The 23302-nt window shown below is 43.8% G+C and overlaps 1 protein-coding gene across 2 annotated transcripts in view; it reads right to left on the bottom strand.

Moving 5' to 3' along the window:
• Nucleotides 1–21254, bottom strand: part of USP30 (ubiquitin specific peptidase 30) — a 31332-nt gene extending 10078 nt beyond the window's left edge. The window contains exons 1-7 of one of the 2 annotated variants that reach the window (XM_066260345.1): nt 21020–21254; nt 16466–16575; nt 14181–14363; nt 8474–8577; nt 3981–4079; nt 3400–3445; nt 2278–2372 (exon numbers count right to left, since the gene is read on the bottom strand). In XM_066260345.1, coding sequence (XP_066116442.1) covers nt 2278–2372; nt 3400–3445; nt 3981–4079; nt 8474–8577; nt 14181–14363; nt 16466–16575; nt 21020–21102 — 720 coding nt within the window. In that variant the 5' untranslated portion in view covers nt 21103–21254. The remainder of the gene's footprint in view (nt 1–2277; nt 2373–3399; nt 3446–3980; nt 4080–8473; nt 8578–14180; nt 14364–16465; nt 16576–21019) is intronic. The other variant, XM_066260346.1, reaches the window with a different exon arrangement.
• Between the last annotated feature and the right edge of the window lie 2048 nt (nt 21255–23302).

Here is a 23302-nt window from a genome sequence, read left to right as displayed (position 1 = left end):
GCATACGGGAGTCTGTCTGACTGCCTCCCCGTTTCCAGCTTCAGAAAAACACACACACAAAAATAATAATAAAATAAAATAAAATGAACCAAAACCACAGCAACACTGTCAACCCAAAATTCTATCTTCAGCCAAAGTATTCTTTTAAAAAAGGCAAAACAGAAACATTTTCATATAAATTAAATCTAGTAAATTTGTTGCCAATAGCTCTGCAAGAAATGTTAAAAAAATATTTTTAGGCTGAATAGAATATCAAATGGACTTGGATCCACGGAAAGGGCTGAAGAACACTGAAAACAGCAGATGTAAAATTGTTTTCTTTTTATTTTTTTTAAACACATTTAACTGTTTAGAGCAAAAATTATGATGGTGTTACGGGGTCTGTAATGTATGTAGATATAAACACATGACAAAAATTACTCAAACAATGTAAGCGAACTATACTTTTGTAAGTTTTCTGTATTTCATATAGAATATAATTAAATGACCGTGAAAAGTTAAAATTGCATGATTTCATCATACACCCTCCAAGTTTAAAAACATATAGCTAAAAGGCCCTGGCCGGTTGGCTCAGTGGTAGAGCGTTGGCCTGGCGTGCAGAAGTCCAGGGTTCGATTCCCGGCCAGGGCACACAGGAGAAGCGCCCATCTGCTTCTCCACTCCTCCCCCTCTCCTTCCTCTCTGTCTCTCTCTTCCCCTCCCACAGCCGAGGCTCCATTGGAGCAAAGATGGCCCGGGCGCTGGGGATGGCTCCTTGGCCTCCGCCCCAGGCGCTAGAGTGGCTCTGGTTGCAACAGAGCGACGCCCTGGAGGGGCAGAGCATTGCCCCCTGGTGGGCAAAGCATCACCCCCTGGTGGGCGTGCCGGGTGGATCCCGGTTGGGCGCATGCGGGAGTCTGTCTGACTGTCTCTCCCTGTTTCCAGCTTCAGAAAAATACAAAAAAAAAAAGAAGAAAAACATAGCTAAAGCCAACGGAAATAACAGCAAAACACTAAAAAGTATTATAAGGAATCTATAATAATTCTGGAACCTTTAAATGAATTTTTGCAAGATCTCAAGATATAAGGTCAATATACAATTATATTTCTATATACTAGAAAAAGATTTTTAAATTCCATCTACAATAGCTTCAAAAATACAAATAAAATGCAAGGAAAAATAAAATAGATGAATGAACAGTTAAAGATGAAAAGATATTTAAGACATATAAATTATAAGCTATGGACCTGACTTTTTGAAAAAGAAATCACAATGGATACCACTTCACACATATTAGGATGGCCGGAACTAAAGAGTCAGATGATAAGTATCAGTGAGGATGCAGAAAGACTGGAACACTCGTTCACTGCTGGTGGGAATGCAAACAGTGCAGCCACTCTAGAAAACAGTCTGGCAGCTCCTTAAAAAGTTAAACAGAGTTACCAGAAGTCTACTCCTAGGGCTATGCCCTGGAGAAATAAATATATATGCCCACATAAAAACCTGTACTTACATATTCACAATAGCCAAAAAGTAGAAAGAACCAAAATGACCATTAATGAATGAATGAATAAACAAAATGTGGTCTATCCACAAAATGGCATATTATTGATGATAAACAGGAATGAAGTGCTGATACTGCTACAACATGGGTGAGCCTCGGAAACACGCTGCTGAGTAAAAGTCACAAATAACTACAGATTGCGTGATTCCATTTATATGAAATGTCCACAACAGGCAAATCTATACAGACAGAAAGTAGATTAGTGGTTGCCTAGAGGCTGGAAGAGTGCGTGTGTCTGAGAGAGAGAGAGAGAGAGAGAGAGAGAGAGAGAGAGAGAGAGAGAATGAATGGGGAAGAACTGCTAATGGGTACAGGGTTTTTTAGGGGGTAATGAAAATACCCTAGAATTGTTTGAGGTGATGATTGTACAATTCTCTATTTTTGTATTATGTTGGAAAATTTCCAAATTAAAAATTATTTTAAAACCTCAAAAGCAAAAATACCCCCCAAACAGCCCTAGAATCTGCTGTGTCCACCAACAGTATAGACCCAAACTCAGGACTCGAATTCCTGCCAGTCCAGAGCGGCTCTGCTGCTCTTGTTGCAGAAGATGCCATCTCATGATGAGACGACATGTCAGGACTGACCACAGGAGGGAGTCCGTCCACTAAGTGTACAGAGCCCAGGCAACCAAAAGGCCATATACCAATGTCAGTCCGCACTCTCACAATCCTTCATGAATCAACTTAAAACCTCGCCAGAAAATATAATAAAGTACTGGTATTGTATTTACCTGGTGTTCACAGTGTTTGCAGATCATATTACTAGTAAGTCTTCCATGAAAAGGATGCTGAGACTTCCAGTGACTGGACGTGGGATGAGGTGCCCCTGGAACACACACCATCGTTTGATCTGCCACCACCAGCCCTTTGGCACCAACCTCAAAATTCACCCTGCTTTTTAGTATCTGGTAGCCAACTCCATCTTTAGAAAAACTGCTCCTGAAATTAACTGAAATAGCTTTTCTGATTGACATACATCAAAAAGACAAGCCATTTCCATCACAGAAGAAGATGGGTCCTTCAATGTGGTTTTTGTACAATGGGGACAGCTACGTTTAAAAAAGGAATTTGTGTTGAGTAACATCTTTTTATAAACAAATGCTTAAAATGTTTAAGAAGTCAAAAGGACATACCCTAAGTGAACATTCCACAAAGCAAGATAAATTTCTGAAATATCATCAGAATAGGCAAATACTGAAAAATTTTTTTTGATATAATGGGGGTTAATGGAAAAAACATAGTGTGGTAGGTCAGTCTAGCGAAACGAGCCCTGGCCTTGGTCCTGGTTTAGCTATGTGACCTGAGGAGTCACTTCATCTATATAAGCCTTGGTTTGCTGGAAATGGGAGTAAGTATTGTCCCATTATCCATAATATCATCAACTTCATATACGTATTGTGAGACTTCAGTGAGATATTACAGTCCCGGGCACACAGCACAGGCTCCAAAGATGATTTTTCTTATTACTACTAATGCACAAAGGAATTGATGTCTTTTTTTTAAGTCTTAAGAAAACAATGATTTCCTTTCAAGGAGGACTGATCACTTGCAGTACAAGCTGGCCAAAGTGAAAATGCCGAGACCATGAGTTTCAGCTGACTAAGTTTCTCTCAGGATCACTTTGAGAAGGTACAAGGACAACCCTTGTTTGGAGTGGAAATAAGTCCGTGCGGAGGAAACTGAGCCGGCAAAGGTGTGACAGAACAACTTAAAGCTGTTTCCAAAACACAAATTCCTTTGTGAGTACACATGAGCTGGATTAGATGCTACCAGAAAAAAAAATTTAAACAAGCAAATTACTGTCATATCTAAAAAATCCTCATCTCTGTTACAGTTCAATGGAAAATGACTACCTCTCGTGCGGCACGTTATTTGCTTGGGAGTTGTTTCTGACTGCTGCTGTAGGGAAAAATAAGAAACAGACTGAAAACCCTACTTACTGCAACCCTGTTATCACCTCGCCCCACTCCGAAATCTTACAAGCGCCACGAACCCAAATTTTAACAAAGGTTTCTGAAAGCAGCCTTCACATTCTCTCTGGTTGGCTACGGTGCCCGTTCCTTCACTGAAAGCAATCAAAACACATTTCCTCTTTCTGGAATATTACTCCCCCCATTTCCTAGTTTACTTTTACCAACTTTTATAATGTGCCAGGGAAATGAGGATTCATTTAGCATTCCCCAGGCCCTAGGCTCTCCTGTATTAAATAGGGGGGGAAATACATTCTCTCTTTCTCAAGCTAACACAAAGTGCAGCAAAGAATCACTGTGAAGTCTTCCAAGTCACCACCTGCAAAGTGTGCAGTTCCCCCACGCTGACTGTGACTGAAGCCCACTTGGGAGTTGAAAGTTGTACAGAGATTAGACCTGTGGTCCCCACACCTATTAAATGTGCCCAAATCGCATTAAGTGGACTGGAAATAGTAACGGTTTACCTCCAGGGAATGCACATCGAACAAGTGTGTGACCCGGGGCTGGCGGTCTCGCTCATCTTCCAATGACGAGGTGATGACGTGGAATAATTCATGAGCATCCTGCCAAAGGGCAACGTACTCTTCAGAGGGGCCCGGGGAGGCGGGGCAGCATCAGAACCACCCGTGTGGACCTCTAGGCAGCCCCCCTCCAGCCCCTGTGGGCGGGATTTGCTTTCCACCTTCTCAGGGCCCAGCTCCTTAAACAGAAACAGTTCTGTCATAGACACTTTCACAATAAAGAACCTAGACGAGAGCCCCAAGGGGAGGGAGAAGGAAGGAAAGTGGGTGGCGTGCCCTCACTAACTTCTCTGAGCCGGTCTTAGTTTTATGGAGATGGCCCTGATGTCCACTCAACCTGACTACTCTTTTTATGATTGTGGATAATAAGTACACATAACATAAATGTCATCACTTTAAGCATTTTTAAGTGTACAGTTGTATAGTATTAAGTACATCACATTGTTGTGCTACCATAAGCACTCCGTCTTCAGAACTTTACTGCCCCAAACTAACTCCATACCCATTAACACTAACTCATTTCCCCTCCCCCCCAGCCCCCTCTACTAGTGGAAAGTAGACACTCCCACTCTACTTTCTCTCTGTGAATTGGGCTATTCCAGGACCCTCGTCTCACGTAGAATCATACAGCATCTATCCTTTGGGACTGGTTTATTACACTTAGCGTAATGTCAACACTCATCCATGTTGTAGACCTTCCATTTTAAGGCTGAATAATATTCCGTTGTGTGTGTGTATGTGTATACATATATACCTATGTGAGTATACACACACAAACCCAAACACACACGCACATTTTGTTCATTCATTTGTCGATGGACAGACAATTGGGTTACTTCCACCTTTTGGCTACTACAAATAATACTGCTATGAACACAGGTGTACAAATATCTGTTCGAGTCCCTGCCTTCAATTCTTTTGGGCTTATACCCAGAAGCAGAACTGCTGTGACATACAGCAGGGGGACTACCCTTTAAAGACCAACTCAAGGGCCCTCTCCCAAAAGCCGTAGCTGCCCTTCACTCTTCTGGAAGGGGCAGGTCTCTCCTCCTGCTTCGCTCCCAGTCTCCCTCCACAGTCACCAACGTGATCTTTTAAAAGGCAAACAAATTACTTTATTCTTCAGCTTTCAACCTTCCAATGGCTTTCACTGCTGGAGTAAACCCACTCCCTTCCTGCTGGCCCACCAAGCCTGACGTGATCCACCCAGCCCCCAGAACTCTCCCCCTCACTCACTCTGCCCTAGCCCTTCCCCCCCGCCTTTTTTTTTACAGAGACAGAGAGAGAGTCAGAGAGAGGGATAGACAGGGACAGACAGACAGGAATGGAGAGATGAGAAGCATCAATCATTAGTTTTTCGTTGCGCGTTGCAACACCTTAGTTGTTCGTTGATTGCTTTCTCATACGTGACTTGACCGCGGGCCTTCAGCAGACCGAGTAACCCCTTGCTGGAGCCAGCAACCTTGGGCTCAAGCTGGTGAGCTTTTGCTCAAACCAGATGAGCCCTCACTCAAGCTGGCGACCTCGGGGGTCTTGAACCTGGGTCTTTCGCATCCCAGTCTGATGCTCTATCCACTGCGCCACCGCCCAGTCAGGCTTCCCCTTTTCTTTAAATTGAGGTAACACTGGTTTATAACACTACGTGCGTTTTAGTGTGTCACATTATAATCAGTATCTGCATACACCCGCGGTCTAGCTCCCTGGCCCCTGGTGCTCCTGGCTGCCCCAAGCTGATCCCCATTCTGGGCCTGCCTTTCATGTGCTCGTGCTCTGCCCTGTTCATCCCAGGGCTGCCTCCTCCTCACCCTGCAGGTCTCTGCAGAAATGGCATCTCCTCAGGGAGCCCCTCCCTTCCAACCCTCCCGAACCTAACCCATCCCAGCCAATTCAAAAGCAGTCCTGCAGCCTCTCCCTCTACAACAGGGGTCCCCAAACTTTTTACACAGGGGGCCAGTTCACTGTCCCTCAGACCATTGGAGGGCCAGACTATAAAAAAAAACTATGAACAAATCCCTATGCACACTGCACATATCTTATTTTAAAGTAAAAAAACAAAATGGGAACAAATACAATATTTAAAATAAAAAACAAGTAAATTTAAATCAAGAAACTGACCAGTATTTCAATGGGAACTATGGGCCTGCTTTTGGCTAATGAGATGGTCAATGTGCTCCTTTCATTGACCACCAATGAAAGAGGTGCCCCTTCCGGAAGTGCAGCGGGGGCCGGATAAATGGTCTCAAGGGGCCGCATGTGGCCCGCGGGCCGTAGTTTGGGGACCCCTGCTCAACAACATTCTGAATACTCTAAATATCCGAGGACTCTCCATCCCACCTGCCCCAACCCCAGGCTGAGCCAGCCATTCCATCCCTGGCCCAGATACCTGCAACAACAGCCTCCCAACTTCCCTCTCTGCTTCCATCTTGGCCCCTGTGGTCCCTCGTGTACACAGTGACCAGTGTGTGACCAGTGTGTCTATTTCAAACACTAACTGGATCCCTGTTCAAAGCCTCTAGTGGCTGCCCATGGCACACAGGATAGAAGCCCACCTCCTGCCCACGGCCTCCCAGGCCTTGCACAATCTGCTGACAGCTCCTGCAACACCTCCTCCACGCTCTCCCAGCCCCACCTTGGCCTTCTGGCCTCTCGCTGCCCTGCAAACACGCCTGCATCCTTGTCACTGTCCCAGGGCTTTCACCCAGCTCATTCCTCCGTCTGGAACACTCTGCACCCAGACCTCCACAGGCCTCACTTCTTTTTAGACCTCGGGTCTCAGCAAAGACCTCACATCAGAAGCAACTTCCCCCACTGAACATGGACTCCCATTGCTTTTCTCTGATCCCAGCTTCTTGGCCCCTTCTCTCACATTTTGTCACATCACCATGTTTATTTTCTTGTTAGCACTTCTTGAGGTTATCTGTTTATTGTCTACACTGCAGCCTCCAAGCCCCCGCTAGAATGTGAGCAGCACTACAACAGGAAGTTTGCTGCTACAGCCCCTAGGTCCTCCACAGGCCCCGCTGTGGCAGGCAGTGAATAAACATTTGTTGTATGTATAAATGAATCCCCTCCTAGGCCATGAATGATGGTTAACAAGAGAGTGATGGCGATTCAAAGATAAACAAGGCTAGGCTCTTGAGGGACTCACAATCCAGGCACACCTGTACAGTCTAGCTATTACTTAGCAGTACCGTCCTACTGTTAGGACCAATGGGCCGCAAGAGACAGAGAATGGAGAGAGAATCAGCTCTTCCCAGAGGCTCTTGTGGAGCCTTCAAATACAGGCATCTGGACCAACCCTTGAAGCCATGAGCAGGGGTTCACCAGGGAGAAAAATGCCAAGACAGGATGGAGACAGAGCCAAACCCGTTGGCCATGTAACCACTTGGCCGACAAGTACTGCAAAAGAGGGTAGAGCTGAAGTGTGCACTTTAGCACCAGACTGGCTCTGCCACTTAAATAACTGTGTGGTTTTGGAGAAGTTCCTTCACTTCTCTGGACCTCAGTGTTCTAATTTGTGAAATGGGAATAATCACAGTAACTCCTTACAGGGTTGTTGTAAGGATTAAACCTGAGATAATTCACATGAAGCAAGCACTTACCCCGCTGCATCTCCCATAGGTCTACTCTAGACACTGCAAAGTGTTTGATGGTGGAAGTCAAAGTGGTTGACTAGTAACAATGAAGATGCAGATAAGGCCTCACTCTTGGCTCTTTCCCCCACATACTACAGCACCACCTGGCTCAGTGACTGCTGTGAGCCGAAGATGGAAATACTTCTGAGGAATAACTGGGAGGTAAGTGGGTCCTTGACAGAAGGGCAGGACTTAGAAAAGGTTTCTGAACCTGACTGGTGGTGGCACAGTGGATAAGGCGTTGACCTGGAGTGCTGAGGTCACCAGTTCAAAACCGCGAGGTCACTGGCTCTGAGCGTGGGCTTGTCAGTGTGGAGCCACTTTAAATCAGCCTCTGAAGACTGACTTCTTTTTCTTAAATGAGAGTGGAGTCCAAAAAAGCGCCTTGCCTGAACCTCTGAGCCCCTAAGGTGAAGCTACCTGCCTCTCTCTAACGGACCCAGCTGCCGGATCCTCCATTGAAGTGCAAACTCACTCAAGAACTTCAACGATTTCTGCTCTTTGGCAACTGTGTTTATCCCCCATCCTGCTCACCTTCCTTCCACTCATCGGGTGAAAAAGCTTATTTCTACTTTGATCATGAGAGCAGGAACAAAGCTTACAATCTATCCCAGAACATGAAGGCTATCTAACATGTCACAGAAATGTATGCTCCGGCCAGGCAACTGCAAGGCCAATATTGACATTTATTCCTCCTGCTGCTACAATGCAGCTGATTTTCAGCCATCATTGTGAGCTCAGATCCCAACTCATCAGTGGGAAGGATTCTCTAAATGAACCTGTTCTGAATGTTGTGTTCACCTGTTCTTCAAATGAAGATATCTGCCATCTGTACATTCTTAAGACATCCAACAAGCAGCTTGCATCCAAGACCTCATCATCAGTAACTTCTTGGCAGGATAAAGCTGGAAACAGAAAAAGTTTCATAATTATTAAAGCACCAGCATAACAACTCACCAGAAAACATTCATAGCACAATATAGCAAAGCTAATTAAGAATTTAAGAACTGGCCCTGGCAGGATGGCTTAGTGCAGGGGTTCCCAAACTACGGCCCGTGGGCCATATGCGGCCCCCTGAGGCCATTTATCCGGCCCCTGCCGCACTTCCGGAAGGGGCACCTCTTTCATTGGTGGTCAGTGAGAGGAGCATAGTTCCCATTGAAATACTGGTCAGTTGGTTGATTTAAATTTACTTGTTCTTTATTTTAAATATTGTATTTGTTCCCGTTTTGTTTTTTTACTTTAAAATAAGATATGTGCAGTATGCATAGGGATTTGTTCATAGTTTTTTTTATAGTCTGGCCCTCCAACGGTCTGAGGGACAGTGAACTGGCCCCCTGTGTAAAAAGTTTGGGGACCCCTGGCTTAGTGGATACAGCATAGTCCCGGTGTGCCAAGGTCACAGGTTCGACCCCTGGTCAGGGAACATACAAGAAATAACCAATGAGTGCACAACTAAATGGAATAACTAAGTGGGACAGCGAGTTGATGCTTCATTCTTTCTCCCTTCCTTCCCCCCACCTTCCTCTCCCTCTCTCTCAAATCAATGGAACAAGTTTTAAAAATAAAACTTAAAAATAAAAAGGAATTTAAGAATATAAAATTCGCCTGGCCAGGCGGTGGCGCAGTGGATAGAGCGTCAGACTGGGATGCAGAAGACCCAGGTTCGAGACCCCAAGGTCACCAGCTTGAGCGCAGGCTCATCTGGTTTGAAAAAAAAAAAAATAGCTCACCAGCTTGCACCCAAGGTCAATGGCTTGAGCAAGGGCTTACTCGGTCTGCTGTAGCCCCACAGTCAAGGCACATATGAGAGGGCAGTCAATGAACAACTAAGGTGCCACAATGGAAAAACTGATGATTGATGCTTCTCATCTCTCTCCGTCCCTCTCTGTCTGTCCCTATCTATCCCTCTCTCTGACTCTCTCTCTCTGTCTCTGTAAAAGAAATAAATAAAAAAAAAAAAGAATATAAAATTCACCTTGGAATTATATCTCTTTCATCATTCTTCCTTATAACTTTAGTAGACTATTATGCACTTGGTGTTTTTTAATGAATGTAATTTTTCATAAGGCTGCAGCATAAATAAAGGAACTGATTTTCAGTTATTTGAATTATCATCATCAACATAAATTTATTGTTGCAAGATTCTTATTGAATAAGATGATTTTAACTTCCAACTCTCACAGGTGGGAGGACCCTTTAATATTCACTAGTCTAACCCCACACTCAGTGCTTAACTCCTCTCCACAGGACTCTTTCCTGTGGCCACAAGGCCTTTGCTTGTATTTGTCTGCATGTGAGTTTCCGATTATCACGGCAAAGCATCAAGCTACACAAGGCAGCCTAAATGGGTCTGCTGAATTGTTTACTTTTCAATCATAAGTAGAATCAATCCTAATAAACAAATATAAAAATTTGATGGGCTTGCAGGCCAGAAGGGATTAGCACAAAATATTCAAAGTGATGAAAAGCAAGGAGCTACAGCCAAGATTACTCTACCCAGCAAAGTTATCATTTAAAATAAAAGGAAATAAAGAGTTTCCTAAACATGAGAAAGCTAAGAGTTCATTACCATAAAACCAGTATTACAATAAATGTTAAAGGGACTTAGAAAGAGGAAGAGGAGGAACAGAAGGGGGAAAAGAGAATAAAAAATACAAATAATAAGATGGCAATAACTACATACCTATCAATAATTACTTTAAATGTAAATGGATTAAATGCATCCATCAAAAGACACAGGATAGCTGAATGGGTAAGAAAACAAGATCCATACATATGCTGCCTACAATGAACCCACTTCATATAGAAAGACTCATAAGACTGAAAATAAAGGGATGGAAAAAGATATTTCATGCAAATGGAAACAAAAAAGAAAGCAGGGGTAGTAATACACTGCTCACAAAAAAAGGGGATTACGAATGTGTAGATACTCCAATACTTTCAGCCTCATTTTCACCAATGAAATAAAAGTTGGTTTTGCATCTCATTTGCATAATCAAACAACTTTCTTTGACTTGTCGTTTGGTCTTCTGATGTTCCTGTTTATTAAAAAATCAAATGCTTTTTTTTTTTTTTTTTTTTTTTTTTAAAGAGACAGAGAGTGAGTCAGAGAGAGGGATAGACAGGGACAGACAGACAGGAACGGAGAGAGATGAGAAGCATCAATCATTACTTTTTCATTGCGCGTTGCAACATCTTAGTTGTTCATTGATTGCTTTCTCATATGTGCCCTGACCGCGGGCCCTCAGCAGACCGAGTAACCCCTTGCTGGAGCCAGTGACCTTGGGTTCAAGCTGGTGGGCTTTTGCTCAAACCAGATGAGCCCGTGCTCAAACTGGCAACCTTGGGGTCTCGAACCTGGGTCCTCTGCATCCCAGTCCGACGCTCTATCCACTGCGCCACCGCCTGGTCAGGCTCAAATGCTTTTTTTTAATTGCTTCATATTTATTTTGAAATATCCCCTAATTTTTGTTTGCAGTAAGTATACTTATATCAGACAAAACAGACTTTAAAACAAAGGCTATAATCAAGAGACAAAGAAGGACTCAGCAATTCTACTCTGGGTATTTATCCAAAGAAAGTCAAAAGTTTACGTTGAACAGAAATATAAACCCCTTTGTTCACTGCAGCATTATTTATAATAGCCCAGATATGGAAGCAACCTAGGTGTCCATCAATGGGTGAATGGATAAAGAAATAGAGTGTGTGTGTGTGTGTGTGTGTTTGTGTATAATGGAATATTACTCAGCCATTAAAAAGAAGCTAAATCTTGCCATTGCAATTATTGGGATAGACCTAGAGGATATTATGCCCAGTAAAATAAGGCAGACAGAGAAAGACAAATACCATATGGTTTCACTTATGTGTGGAGTCTAAAACACAAATGAACAAACAAAACAAACCCAGATACAGAGAACAAACTGGTGGTCGCCAGGTGGGAGGGGACTTGTGGGGTTGGTTGAAAGATGATGGGACTAAGTACAAACTGACAGCTATGAAACAGTCACGGGGATGTCAAGTACAGCATAGGAAATATAGTCAATAATACTGTAAAAATTATGTATGGCATCGGGGTACTACACTTACCAGGCAGATCACAAGTTATATTAATGTCTAACCACTATGCTGTATACCTGAAACTAATATATTAATGCCAACTGTAATTAAACAGTATAAAAAAAAAGGAAAAAATTAAAAAATCCCAGTGCAACTAACTCTAAAAAAAATTGATGGGTTTATGAATTTATATTATAATTACAACCAAGTAAGGAGTTGGTAAACATTTTAGGCTTTATGAGATTCTGTAGCAACTACTCAACTGCCAATATAACACAAAAGCAGCCATAGACAATACTAAACAAATAGGCATGGCTGTGTTTCAATAAAACTTTACAGAAACAGGCAGTGGGTCAGATTTGGCCCATGGGCCACAGTTTGCTGACTCGTGATCTTGAGCATTCTCCATCCCACAGTGTGTTACACTGGACCAGAGTAAGGGACACAAAAATGTAGGGGCCTGTCTTGGAGTTTCTGAGAGTTCAATGACCCCTCCTCCCTTCCCCCAGATAAACTAAGCCAACCTGTTTCTTCTCCTTGATCTGTAGCCAGTGCACTTGAAAGGTTCCTCTGAGTACTTCAACTGTGTCCCTGGAGGTTCTGAACACTGCCACCCACTCTCCTGTCTGCACCTGGTCATGACTTTGTGAGTGGTGACCTGTGGAGAAGCAGTAGCCCTGGCAGCCAATGCTGAGAAGTCCAGAGGCTTGTCTTAGTGCAAATAAACCCTGAAGTCTGACCATTACCTCCAGAACAAAGGGAGCCCATTAGGGAAGGACCTGCACCTACCTTCTTCCTCGTACACCCATCAGGCAACCCTTCTGTTAGCGTCTTCCCTCCCAAGGATAACTTTAATGTCCCTTTTAGCTCAATTCTGCCTGAAATGCTGTGGACCGATTTGGCAATGTCTACTAATTTTCACACCCTGCAATCCAGCAATTTCACCTTCTCAGGCTCTACCCTAGGGAAGTATTTGCTTATGTACATGCCAGACACATACCAGGGTGTTCACTACAGCCTGTTTATCATGATATGGCACTGGAAGCAAATGCCTAAATATCCTGAGGTGTCTCAATATTATAGAAACTGTGCAATTGGAAAAGTGGATGAGGCTTGCAAATATCACACAGACAATTCAAAAATGGACAAAGGACTTGAGTAGACATGTCTCAAAAGAAAAAGATATACAAATAGTCAATAAATACATGAAAAGAGGCTGAACATCACTTATCGTTAGCGCAATGCAAATAAATCAAACTCACAATTAGATATTACTTCACACCCACTGGGATGGCTATTATCAAAAAGATAGACAATAACAAGTGTTGGTGAGGATGAGGAGAACTGGAACGCTTGTTGGTGGGAGTGTAAACTGGTACAGCCACTATGGAAAACAGTATGCATATTCTCTAATGCATATCATGTTATCTGGTTAGAAAAACATAAACAAACAAAACAGAATTCTTTTGGGTACTTAGAAACATATTTGAATGCACAGAAAATGGTCTGGAAGTATACTTTGGGGAAGGAAGGGAGGGGACAGGATTGGGGGAGTGATAATGGGGACTCTATCCATCCTTTAGTCTTTACAAGGAGAGTATATTCATGCATCACTTGTATATGGGTGGGGTCAGATCTACATGCAATTAAAAACAGCGGTTTAAAAATTTAGACCAGTGACTTCTTAAAATTCCACGTACATTGTGACTCCCAAGCTCAGTATCCAACCATTCCCAAACTCTTAACTCCATTTCCAGCTAGTGTAATACCCAACTCCATTTCATGGTCCACATTTCTTAGGAAATACCCTAAGACAGAGACTTCGAGGCAAGGCATTACTAAGTCAGATGGTACGGAACAGTTGGTAAGCTGTTACTGTGTGGCTCCAAACTGCCTTCCTGAAAGTTACACCCCACACCCTCACCAGTGTGTATGAACATGGCACTCAACAGCTGGTCGTGACTGTGGATTTGTTTTTCAATCTTTGCTGACAGGCAAAATACATGGTGCCTCACCATTATTTTATTTATACCTCCTTGATGAGAGTTAAGTTGAATATTTGAGAGTCCATTAGATATCCTTTGTATCTATCAAAATACAATTTATATTATTTCTCTTGCAAATTACTTTCCTTTCTAGGCTAAGATACTTTTAAAAAAAAACTTTAAAGATGTTTTTGAAACCAGAGTATTCTATAATTAAAAGGGTTATATCTCAGTGGACCTTTTTCTTCCATACAAATCTGTTACTAAAGTGATCATTTTTTAAATAGATGATAATATATTTGATTTTATTTTAAGTAGTTGTTTGTATGTCTTGGGCTCTGAGTGCTTTTTCCATAGTGATCTGTACGATCTTCTTCTGCACAGAGGCTGTCAAGCCTTCGCCTTTCCTCTGGGCTGCTGCTTTGAAAAGGCACACAGTTCCCCTTAAATTCCCAGCTAGATACCTTTCAGCAGGTGCAACAGCGTTAAGGATAAATACTGGTGTGGGGGCGGCTCCTTCTGATCCCTGGTGTACTGGGTGGTGAACTCCTCCAGCCACTTGATGAAAGCAGGGCAGGCAGACAAGCCTTGCAGCAGGGAGTTCATGAAGCAGGTGTTCCCCAAGTTGACAAGGCCAGGCACAAGCCCTAGAAAAAGTGCGGTGGCGAAGAGAACAGCACGTCAGATTGGACCACCTCTTTTATTCTCTCCTGTCTGCGACCCAGAGTTGCTGCACTGTGGCCTTGAATTTGAAATCCGAATGTGAGAAAGTCCTTATCCACAGAGATCTGGAGGCAGGCACTCTGTCCACACTGGGGCCTGGCCTAGTATGCTGCTTTAGGAGACTGCAGCGACAGGACAGGTCCCCATCATGTGTTACTTTTGAAACCCACCACAATGTCTGATACAGTTTGGTTACCATAGTAACCTCTTTTTCTTTCCCTCCCTCATTCTCTTTCCCTCCTTCATTCTCACTTTCTCCTTTGGTAAGAAAGTGATGTTTCTCAGAACAGAAGAAAACAATTGTTTTGTTGTTGCCTCCCAGGACAATGACTGTGTTCTTAGAATCAGTGGGAAAGACATTTAGCAATTCTGATCAGATTTTCTGCAAAGAGATCAACAAAACCTGACACACTTCCTTCTTCTGCTGAAATGTTTAAAAAACTTTTTATTATGTAAATTCTCAAACAGGCGCAAAAGAAGAGAGGCTATAGAATGAACTCTAATTATAACCATCCTCAGATTTAACAATGATCAACATTTTGCTACATCTACTCCCCCTCAAGGCTGACTTTTAATCAATATAAGTAGAGCAACATTTACAAAAGGGCACATTTTAAAAAATAAATAGATTTTTGTGTTAATGAAGAAGAAACTAACTTGAAACGTTTACTAGTGACTACCAACTAGTCAGTGATAACACAAACACATTACACAATTAGTCAACTGTACTACTAAAAAACATAATTGTTATATTAATGAGAACACTAGACAATTAAGCCAATTAAAAAGTTTTCATTACAAAGCCTGTCTTCAACTCCAGACCTGAGAGGAGGTAAAACAGAAATCTCTTTACCACAGGGTATAAAAGAATGAGTCACTAAAATTAACTTCTGTTTAAAATAAAGTGAGGAGCCTAACCTGTGGTGGCGCAGTGGATAAAGCGTCGACCTGGAAATGCTGAGGTCGCCGGTTCGAAACCCTGGGCTTGCCTGGTCAAGGCACATATGGGAGTTGATGCTTCCAGCTCCTCCCCCCTTCTCTCTCTCTCTCTGTCTCTCTCTCCTCTCTCTCCCTCTCTGTCTCTCTCTCCTCTCTAAAAATGAATAAATAAAAAAATAAAATAAAATAAAGTGACGAGCCACTGAGCCACTTCACCCGCAGGTGTTGTAAGGTACCAAACACTAAAGAATTAATATTAATATTTTAAGAGGCTTGGAGAATATTTTATTAATTTGGGTTAAGGTGTGCAGAGAAATTGTGAGAACAGTCTCCGTACTGTGTGCTTGGCATAGTCAGGATGGCCCTTGGCATTGTATTGTAAATGCAAAGGGGAGGAAAACATGGATCCCCAGACATTCCACCACACCTGTGGGGAAAGGGGTGAATGGCTAGCCAGGTGCAGGGAGAGAAAAGCCAAAATAAACTTTTCTTATAACTATGAGCCATTTGCGAGCATTTGTCCCCATGGAAACTACCTCTCCTATGTAAATGCGAGTAGTTAACACGTGTGACTCTGGACAGAGAGATAGCAGATGAACACTAGATAATATAGGAATGCCTTTTAATATGTAAAAGACATCTTTCTGCCATTGTGTTGACTTGTAAATTTTGTTTTCTCCAAAAGGATGTATGGCTTGCAAATTGAACATGGTCCTATCATGTTAAAGGACATATGACTATAACCAATAGTGGTAAGGGGCTCCTAATTACAATTTTTGCTTCTGTACTTCCCACTTACAAAACTATAAAAACCAAGTAGAACAAAGGGCCGGCGCTCTCTCCTTCAGATTTCTGTCGGAATTGCTGCCCCTTGGCCAAGCTAGACAATAAAGCTTTGGTGTATAATCAACGGACCTTGTTCATGTCTTCAATGTTTTGGGTCCCTCCGAATTAGGATTAACAAAGTAATTTACTTTCAAAAACTCAAGATACAAGAGAATCAAAATGTCCTCCCTTTTTGTACTGTTTTAGGTAACAAGGGTTTGGGTCGAGTCTACAGGCCACGACACCATGACCCGACACTTACCTTTTCTACGTTTCTTCCTTTCTGTGATGGGACCCCAGATGACATATATTCCTGCTGCAAGAGCAGCGGCGAGTCCACCTATAACACCCCAGTTCTTCATGACTTTATATCTAAAGAAGAAAATCGGTTTACAGTCTTCCCTCATCACAAACACATTAGGTGTATATACAGATACATGAAGAAATAACATTTCGTCAAAATAATCCACCGGCCTGCCAAATACCCAACTTCCAGGTTAAAGTAATAATACAGTATAGGATTATGTCTCAAAAATCAGCACATTTAGACATTAGGATTTAAAACCTAAATCAGAACACAACCTTCCAAGTCTCATCTCACAGAGGAGGAGCCAGGGTTTTCCTCCTACTCTGCCTCTCACTCCAATTCCAACACACTGGCTGTCACACTCGTCACACTCCCATCTTGAGGCCTTTGTACTGCTGCTCTGCCTGGTATATGCTCCTTCCTCTGAGCACTGCTTGGCTCACCCCTTCACTTCCTCTTCAAGTCTAACAAGCTAGTTGAACCTGCACTCGGGCCCCTGTAACCTAGTGTTACTTTTTCTTTTCACCCTCTAATATAACATTCACTTATTCACTACGTTTGTCTAGCTCCCTCAAATGGAATGCAAAGTCCCTTGGGGTGGGGATCTTTGTCTGTTTACTTAATGACATAACCGGAGTGCCTAGATCAGCAATTTCCAACCTTTTTCATCCCAAAGGCATGTATAACTGATTACTAAAATTCTGCAGCACATCAAAAACATATTTTTGTTGATCTGATGAAAAAAAGGTATAATTCTGACTCATTCACATTGGATGGCAATTGTGTTGGCTGTAGTCGTTTTTTTTATTTGACAATCTAAAAGAAAAGAAGCCAGTGCTCCTGACTAAATAGTCAGGTTTCATGTTTTAAAATTTTTTGCGGCACACCAGTGTGCCATGGCAAACTGGTTAAAAACCGCTGGTTTAGCCTGACTGGGTGATGGCGCAGTGGATAGAGCATCGGACTGGGATGCTGAAGACCCAGGTTCGAGACCCCGAGGTCACCAGCTTGAGTGCGGGCTCATCTTGTTTGAGCAAAAGCCCACCAGCGTGAACCCAAGGTCGCTGGCTCCAGCAAGGGGTTACTCAGTCTGCTGAAGGCCCACGGTCAAGGCACATATGAGAAAGCAATCAATGAACAACTAAGGTGTTGCAATGCGCAATGAAAAAAACTAATGATTGATGCTTCTCATCTCTCTCCGTTCCTGTCTGTCTGTCCCCGTCTATCCCTCTCTCTGACTCACTCTCTGTCTCTGTAAAAAAATTAAAAAAAAAAAAAAAAACCCGCTGGTTTAGAACTTGGCACATAGCTGGTTCACAGTAATATTTATTGAACGGTTGGATATTGGAGAAAGTATAGAAATGGATGTGTCTTTTTTTTTTTTTTTTCCTGAAGCTGGAAACGGGGAGAGACAGTCAGACAGACTTCCGCATGCACCCGACCAGGATCCACCCGGCACGCCCACCAGGGGGTGACGCTCTGCCCACCAGGGGGCAATGCTCTGCCCCTCCGGGGCGGCACAAAAAACCATCCCCAGCGCCCGGGCCATCTTTGCTCCGGGTGCCATCTTTGCTCCAATGGAGCCTTGGCTGCGGGAGGGGAAGAGAGAGACAGAGAGGAAGGAGGGGGGGGTGTGGAGAAGGAAATGGGCGCTTCTCCTATGTGCCCTGGCCAGGAATCGAACCCGGGTCCCCCGCACGCCAGGCTGACGCTCTACCACTGAGCCAATCGGCCAGGGCCTGAAATGGATGTGTCTTTTAAGGTACTAACAAACAGGAGGCCTACAATAGTATACAAGACTTCTAAGTACTGATTAAATTAAAGATTCTGAATTTGAGGCTTGTCTTGAACACTGAAGTTACTCTTTTACTACACATGTAGAAATTTCACCAGCAATTTAAAACTCTGTTTTTATACAAAGGTATTCCACTGATTAAAGCAAACCATATAGGCCCTGGCCGGTTGGTTCAGCGGTAGAGCATAAGCCAGGTGTGTGGAAATCCAAGGTTCAATTCCTGGCCAGGGTATACAGAAGCGCAAATCTGCTTCTCCACCCCTCCCCCTCTCCTTTCTCTCTATCTCCCTCTTCCCCTCCCGCAGTCAAGGCTCTACGGGAGCAAAGTTGGCCCAGGCGCTGAGGACGGCTCCATGGCCTCCACCTCAGGCACTAGAATGGCTCCAGTTGCAGTGGAGCAATGCCCCAGATAGGCTGAGCGTCGCCCCTTGGTGGGCATGCTGGGTGGATCTTAGGTGCATGCAGAGTCTGTCTGTCTGCCTCCCCCCACTTCTTCAGAAAAATACAAAAAAAACCCCAAACAACTAAAGCAAACCATGTATGCATATATACATCTATGTGTAATATATACCTGTATACATGTATTAGATATGTGTATATATAATATATTCTTTTTAAAATTTTATTTATTTATTCATTTTCTGGAGACAGAGTGAGAGTGAGTTAGAGAGAGAGAGGGAGGGGAGAGAGAGAGAGAGAGAAAGGAAAGGGAGGAGGAGCAGGAAGCATCAACTCCCATATGTGCCTTGACCAGACAAGTGCAGGGTTTTGAACCGGCAACCTCAGTGTTCCAGGTCGATGCTTTATCCACTGCACCACCACAGGCTAGGCTGTATATAATATATTCTTATCACAATATTTGGATCTTGTGAATATTTTTATCTCAGCCACTGGTGATACTAGGGACTCTATCTTACAACTACCAACATTTTCCCAGTGTCATATCTGATATAATGCAACCTTGATAACTGAATTTCAAATAAATCTTTGTTTTCCCAAGGAGAGTCTAGAGCACACAGAAGTTGGTTAAGAAAGTGGAATCACATTAATCGGTCCATTTCTGGCTCTGCTATTCCCCTAGGCATCATTTCACCTTCTAAACTTCAGCTTTCTAATCTGTAAAACAGGGATGCTCATGAGACCTACGTCACAGGTCTCTTGTGAGGGTAAAATATGCGCTAGTGCATAGGGTATGTAGCAAGAGCTTAGTAAATGTTAGCGGCTATGATTATTAAGGATAATAACCTCAGTTTAATTATAAAAGTTATTCTTAAAAGTTTCTTAATGCATCACTGTGCTGACTTTTACACAACAGGTATATTCACAAAAGTGCCTGTGAAGAGTAAAAAGGGATCATCATTGAAATGGGAAAGCATGTATACATAATGCTGTCAAATTTATTCAAACACTAATATTTCAGAGTACATACTCTATGTCATGCACTGTAATGATCTCAGCTCATCCTCAAAACAACAACAACAACAAAAGATGAAACTAAAAGATGGGGCCAACTTGGCCAAAGGGGTGAGGTGGGACAGGTCTGAACTTAGGTCTCTCAGGCTGCCAAGTCCATGCTTACAAGCACAAAGCTCATGAGGGAAACTGAAGGACAGTGAAGTGTTGAGGGGGTGGGAAAGAGAACTTGCCCATGTCCTTAGCAGGGCTCGGACAAAAAGACAGAGGCAAGTAGTGGCTCTGGAACTGCCATCCCTCTGCAAAATGATAACACAAAAGAGAATATGGACCCTGGGAGTGGAAAGATCTGGCTTCTCCCTGCAGCTGTAGGATCACAGACAAGGCCATCTCAAGACATGTTTCCCATCCACAGAATGCCGGCACTGGACAGGATAGCCTCTAATGGCTTCCAGCCTGGGATAATAAGTTCTTTAGATCTGCTCTAGTTCCAGAGGAAGGAAGCTGAACTGAACAACAGGTCTCGGTCATTTAGGGACAATAATGAAGGTCAGTGCTCAGCTCTGAAGCCTGGAGGGAAATAAGGGCCCTGACAATTGGGGACAATGCTATGGAGGGGTGGGAGGTCCGAGCAGAAATGGAGGACCTTAGCAGGACTGGGAGCTTTAACAGGTGAAGGGGTCCTGACTGGTTTAAGGACTACTGCAAGATTGGAGACCCAGAGAGAATAGGGGATCCCTGGCCTGACAGGAATGGGGTGGGAGACTAGCAGGCCCCCGCACATAACAGGATGACAACCATGGCAGGACTAGTGTTGACAAGACTGGGGAACCCTGGCAGGCAAGGAACTAACATGGCTGGGAACCCATAGGGTTGGGGGTGTCCTGAAAGGATTAAGAGGTCCTGGAAGGCCTGCGAGGCACTGGAAGACCCAGGGGCACTGAGAGAATTCGAGGCTTTCACAAGCCTGAGGGTCCCTACAAGTTCTGGGGACAATGACAGTACTGCAGAAGGCACTGGCATGCCGGGCTGGGGGCACTAATTAAACTGGGGGCACCAGGAGAAGAACTGGGAGTGCAGACAGAATTGGCCTTGCCGAAAACCTGGGGACCTGGAGGCCCGTAGGCCCTCCCGCCTCAGGGGCTGGGCCTTCAACCCTGCAGGACGCAGAAGCCTCCAGAACGCTCACTCCGGCCCTATGGACGCTGACTAGGACGTGGAAAGGCCGCCGGAGGCCCAAACTCGGGACTCCGATCCCGGTCTCTCCGGCCGCCCCGCCCCCCCCCCCCCCCAAAGCTCACCTGACGGCCGCCCCAGTCCTCAGGAAGCGCTGGATGGCCCTGTCGGCCGCGCTCAGGGCCGCCTGCGCCCGGGAGCTCAGCATCGCGGCCGCGCGGAAGCCCGCCTCAGCCGCGGCTGTCCCGCCACCCCCGCCACCACCGCCGCTGACGGACAGAAGTCTCCCAGGACTCCGGAGGCGGCGGAACCCGCGATTAAGGTCCCAGCTCTTCAAGGGAAGGGTGGCCTAAGGACGAGCTCCCGGGAGGACCGGAAACTGCTGCGGCCGGAGAGGAAAAGTCGACGGACCACATCCTTGCTTTTCCTTTTCCCCCTTGGCAATGGGCCCTGGCGTCGGTTGCTAAGGGAAGCCCTGCAGCCCGGGCTGCTTTGTTTTCAAGTTTGTTTGTTTGTTTTTGCCAGGGCTCCCTTCATAAATACAGGTGCCCCATTTCTCGAAGGGACTCTGTGTCATTTAACATGTTTGGTGTGAAGAGGGCGGCAGCCGCCGGAAAGCGGGATCAGGCCTCGGACAGCATTGGTTTTTATTGTCGTTAGAGTGGAAACAGGTCGCAGAGGAAGGCCTTTTAATATGCATGTGGCCTATCTCTGATGGGATCTATAGAGAAACTGCGACCTTTTGTAATAGCCACCAAACTTATTTTCTATTTAGGTGCATTTCTAAGCATGTCACATAGATTAATTACACTGGGGAACATTTTTTTTTTTTCATTTTCTGTTGCATGAGGTTTTAGAACTGTTTCTATATATTTCTGCATCGCTGATTCCAAATCTGAAATCCGGTTTTTGGTGCATGCTCTAGTTTTTATGCAGTTTTAATTTTTTTTGTTACAGTTAATGACATGCATTGGTTTTTAAATTGGAGTTAAAGGGCAACGACTCTTGGATTGAACATAACCACAAGGCAAATGTTTTACAAACATCACTTTTATGTAATTGTAGTTGTTTTTAAATGTAAAAAAATGATTATCTGAGAAAAACACCCTCTTATTTTGTTTTAAGATTGAATGATGGCTTCTTCAAGTAGGTGTAAATGTAAGAATAGTCCTGACACCTCCTGTTATATATGTGGCTGTTACACACTTCAACGTCAAAGGCACAATATTTCATCATTTGTGACACGTGCATGTATTGCCTATTTTCAAGTTCCCCTTGGCGATCAAGACAAGAATTGGGCTCCTCATATTGTGTGTCATAATTGTGAAGAAATGCTTTGTGACTGGACAAAAGGAAAATGCAAAGGAATGCCTTTTGGTATTCCCATGGTTTGGCATGAACCTAAGGACCACATCAGTGACTGTTATTTCTGTCTGATCCATACAAAGGGCATTGGGAAGAAAAAACGGCATATGATCGCATAGCCTAATATTCCTTAACCAATACGACCTATCCCACACTTTGAGACACTCCCGGTTCCACTTTTCAATGGTTTAATTTCTTTTAAGGATGAAGAAAGTGAACATGGTGATCAAGTGTATTTTGATAAGATGCATGAGGAAATGATTGTAGAATCTGAAGGGTCCTCTTCTGATGCCAAGCAGTCATTAACCCCTCAGCAATTTAGCCAACCTGAATTGAATGACTTAGTAAGAATGACATAAAAATTGTCCTCGACTTTCTGATGTATGAGGAGAATAACTGGATCATTTGTGTGGATCTTAAAATGGTAAATTTTCTGCTAGGACAACAGAGAGGTTTCACGAAATATCCTTGCTTTCTGTGTTTGTGGGACAGCCGAGCTCAGGAGAAACACTGGACCCAGAAAGAGTGGCTGAAACGTGAAGCTCTGGAAGTAGGGATGCAAAATATTGTGAATGAGCCTATAGTTAATCGAGACAGGATCTTTTTTTCCCCACTTCACATCAAACTTGGCTTAATGAAGCAGTTTGTTCAGGCTTTGAACATAGAAAGTGAATGCTTTCAACATGTTATTTCTGCTTTTCCTGCTTTGTCTTTTGAGAAAATAAAAGCAGGTGATTCGATGGACCTCAGATTCGAACCCTCATACATGATGAAGAATTTGCCAGGAAGATGAATAAGGAGGAGAAAGCAGCATGGCAGTCTTTTGTGGCGGTTACAAAGAACTTCCTTGGCAACAAAAGAGCAGAAAACTATGAACTTCTGGTTCAAAGAATGCTATTAGCTTTCTGCGACATAGGATGTAACATGAGCATTAAGCTTCACTTCCTGAACAGTCACCTTGATAAGTTTCCTGAAAATCTTGGAGCTGTTAGTGATGAGCAGACTACTGCTGTAGCATCAAATGAGATTGTCCTCAACAACTA

The sequence above is a fragment of the Saccopteryx bilineata genome, chromosome 2 (assembly GCF_036850765.1).
Source record: "Saccopteryx bilineata isolate mSacBil1 chromosome 2, mSacBil1_pri_phased_curated, whole genome shotgun sequence".
NCBI classification, from domain to species: domain Eukaryota; kingdom Metazoa; phylum Chordata; class Mammalia; order Chiroptera; family Emballonuridae; genus Saccopteryx; species Saccopteryx bilineata.
The sequence above is the reverse complement of the archived record's forward strand: the minus strand, read 5'-3'. Positions and strand labels throughout refer to the sequence as shown.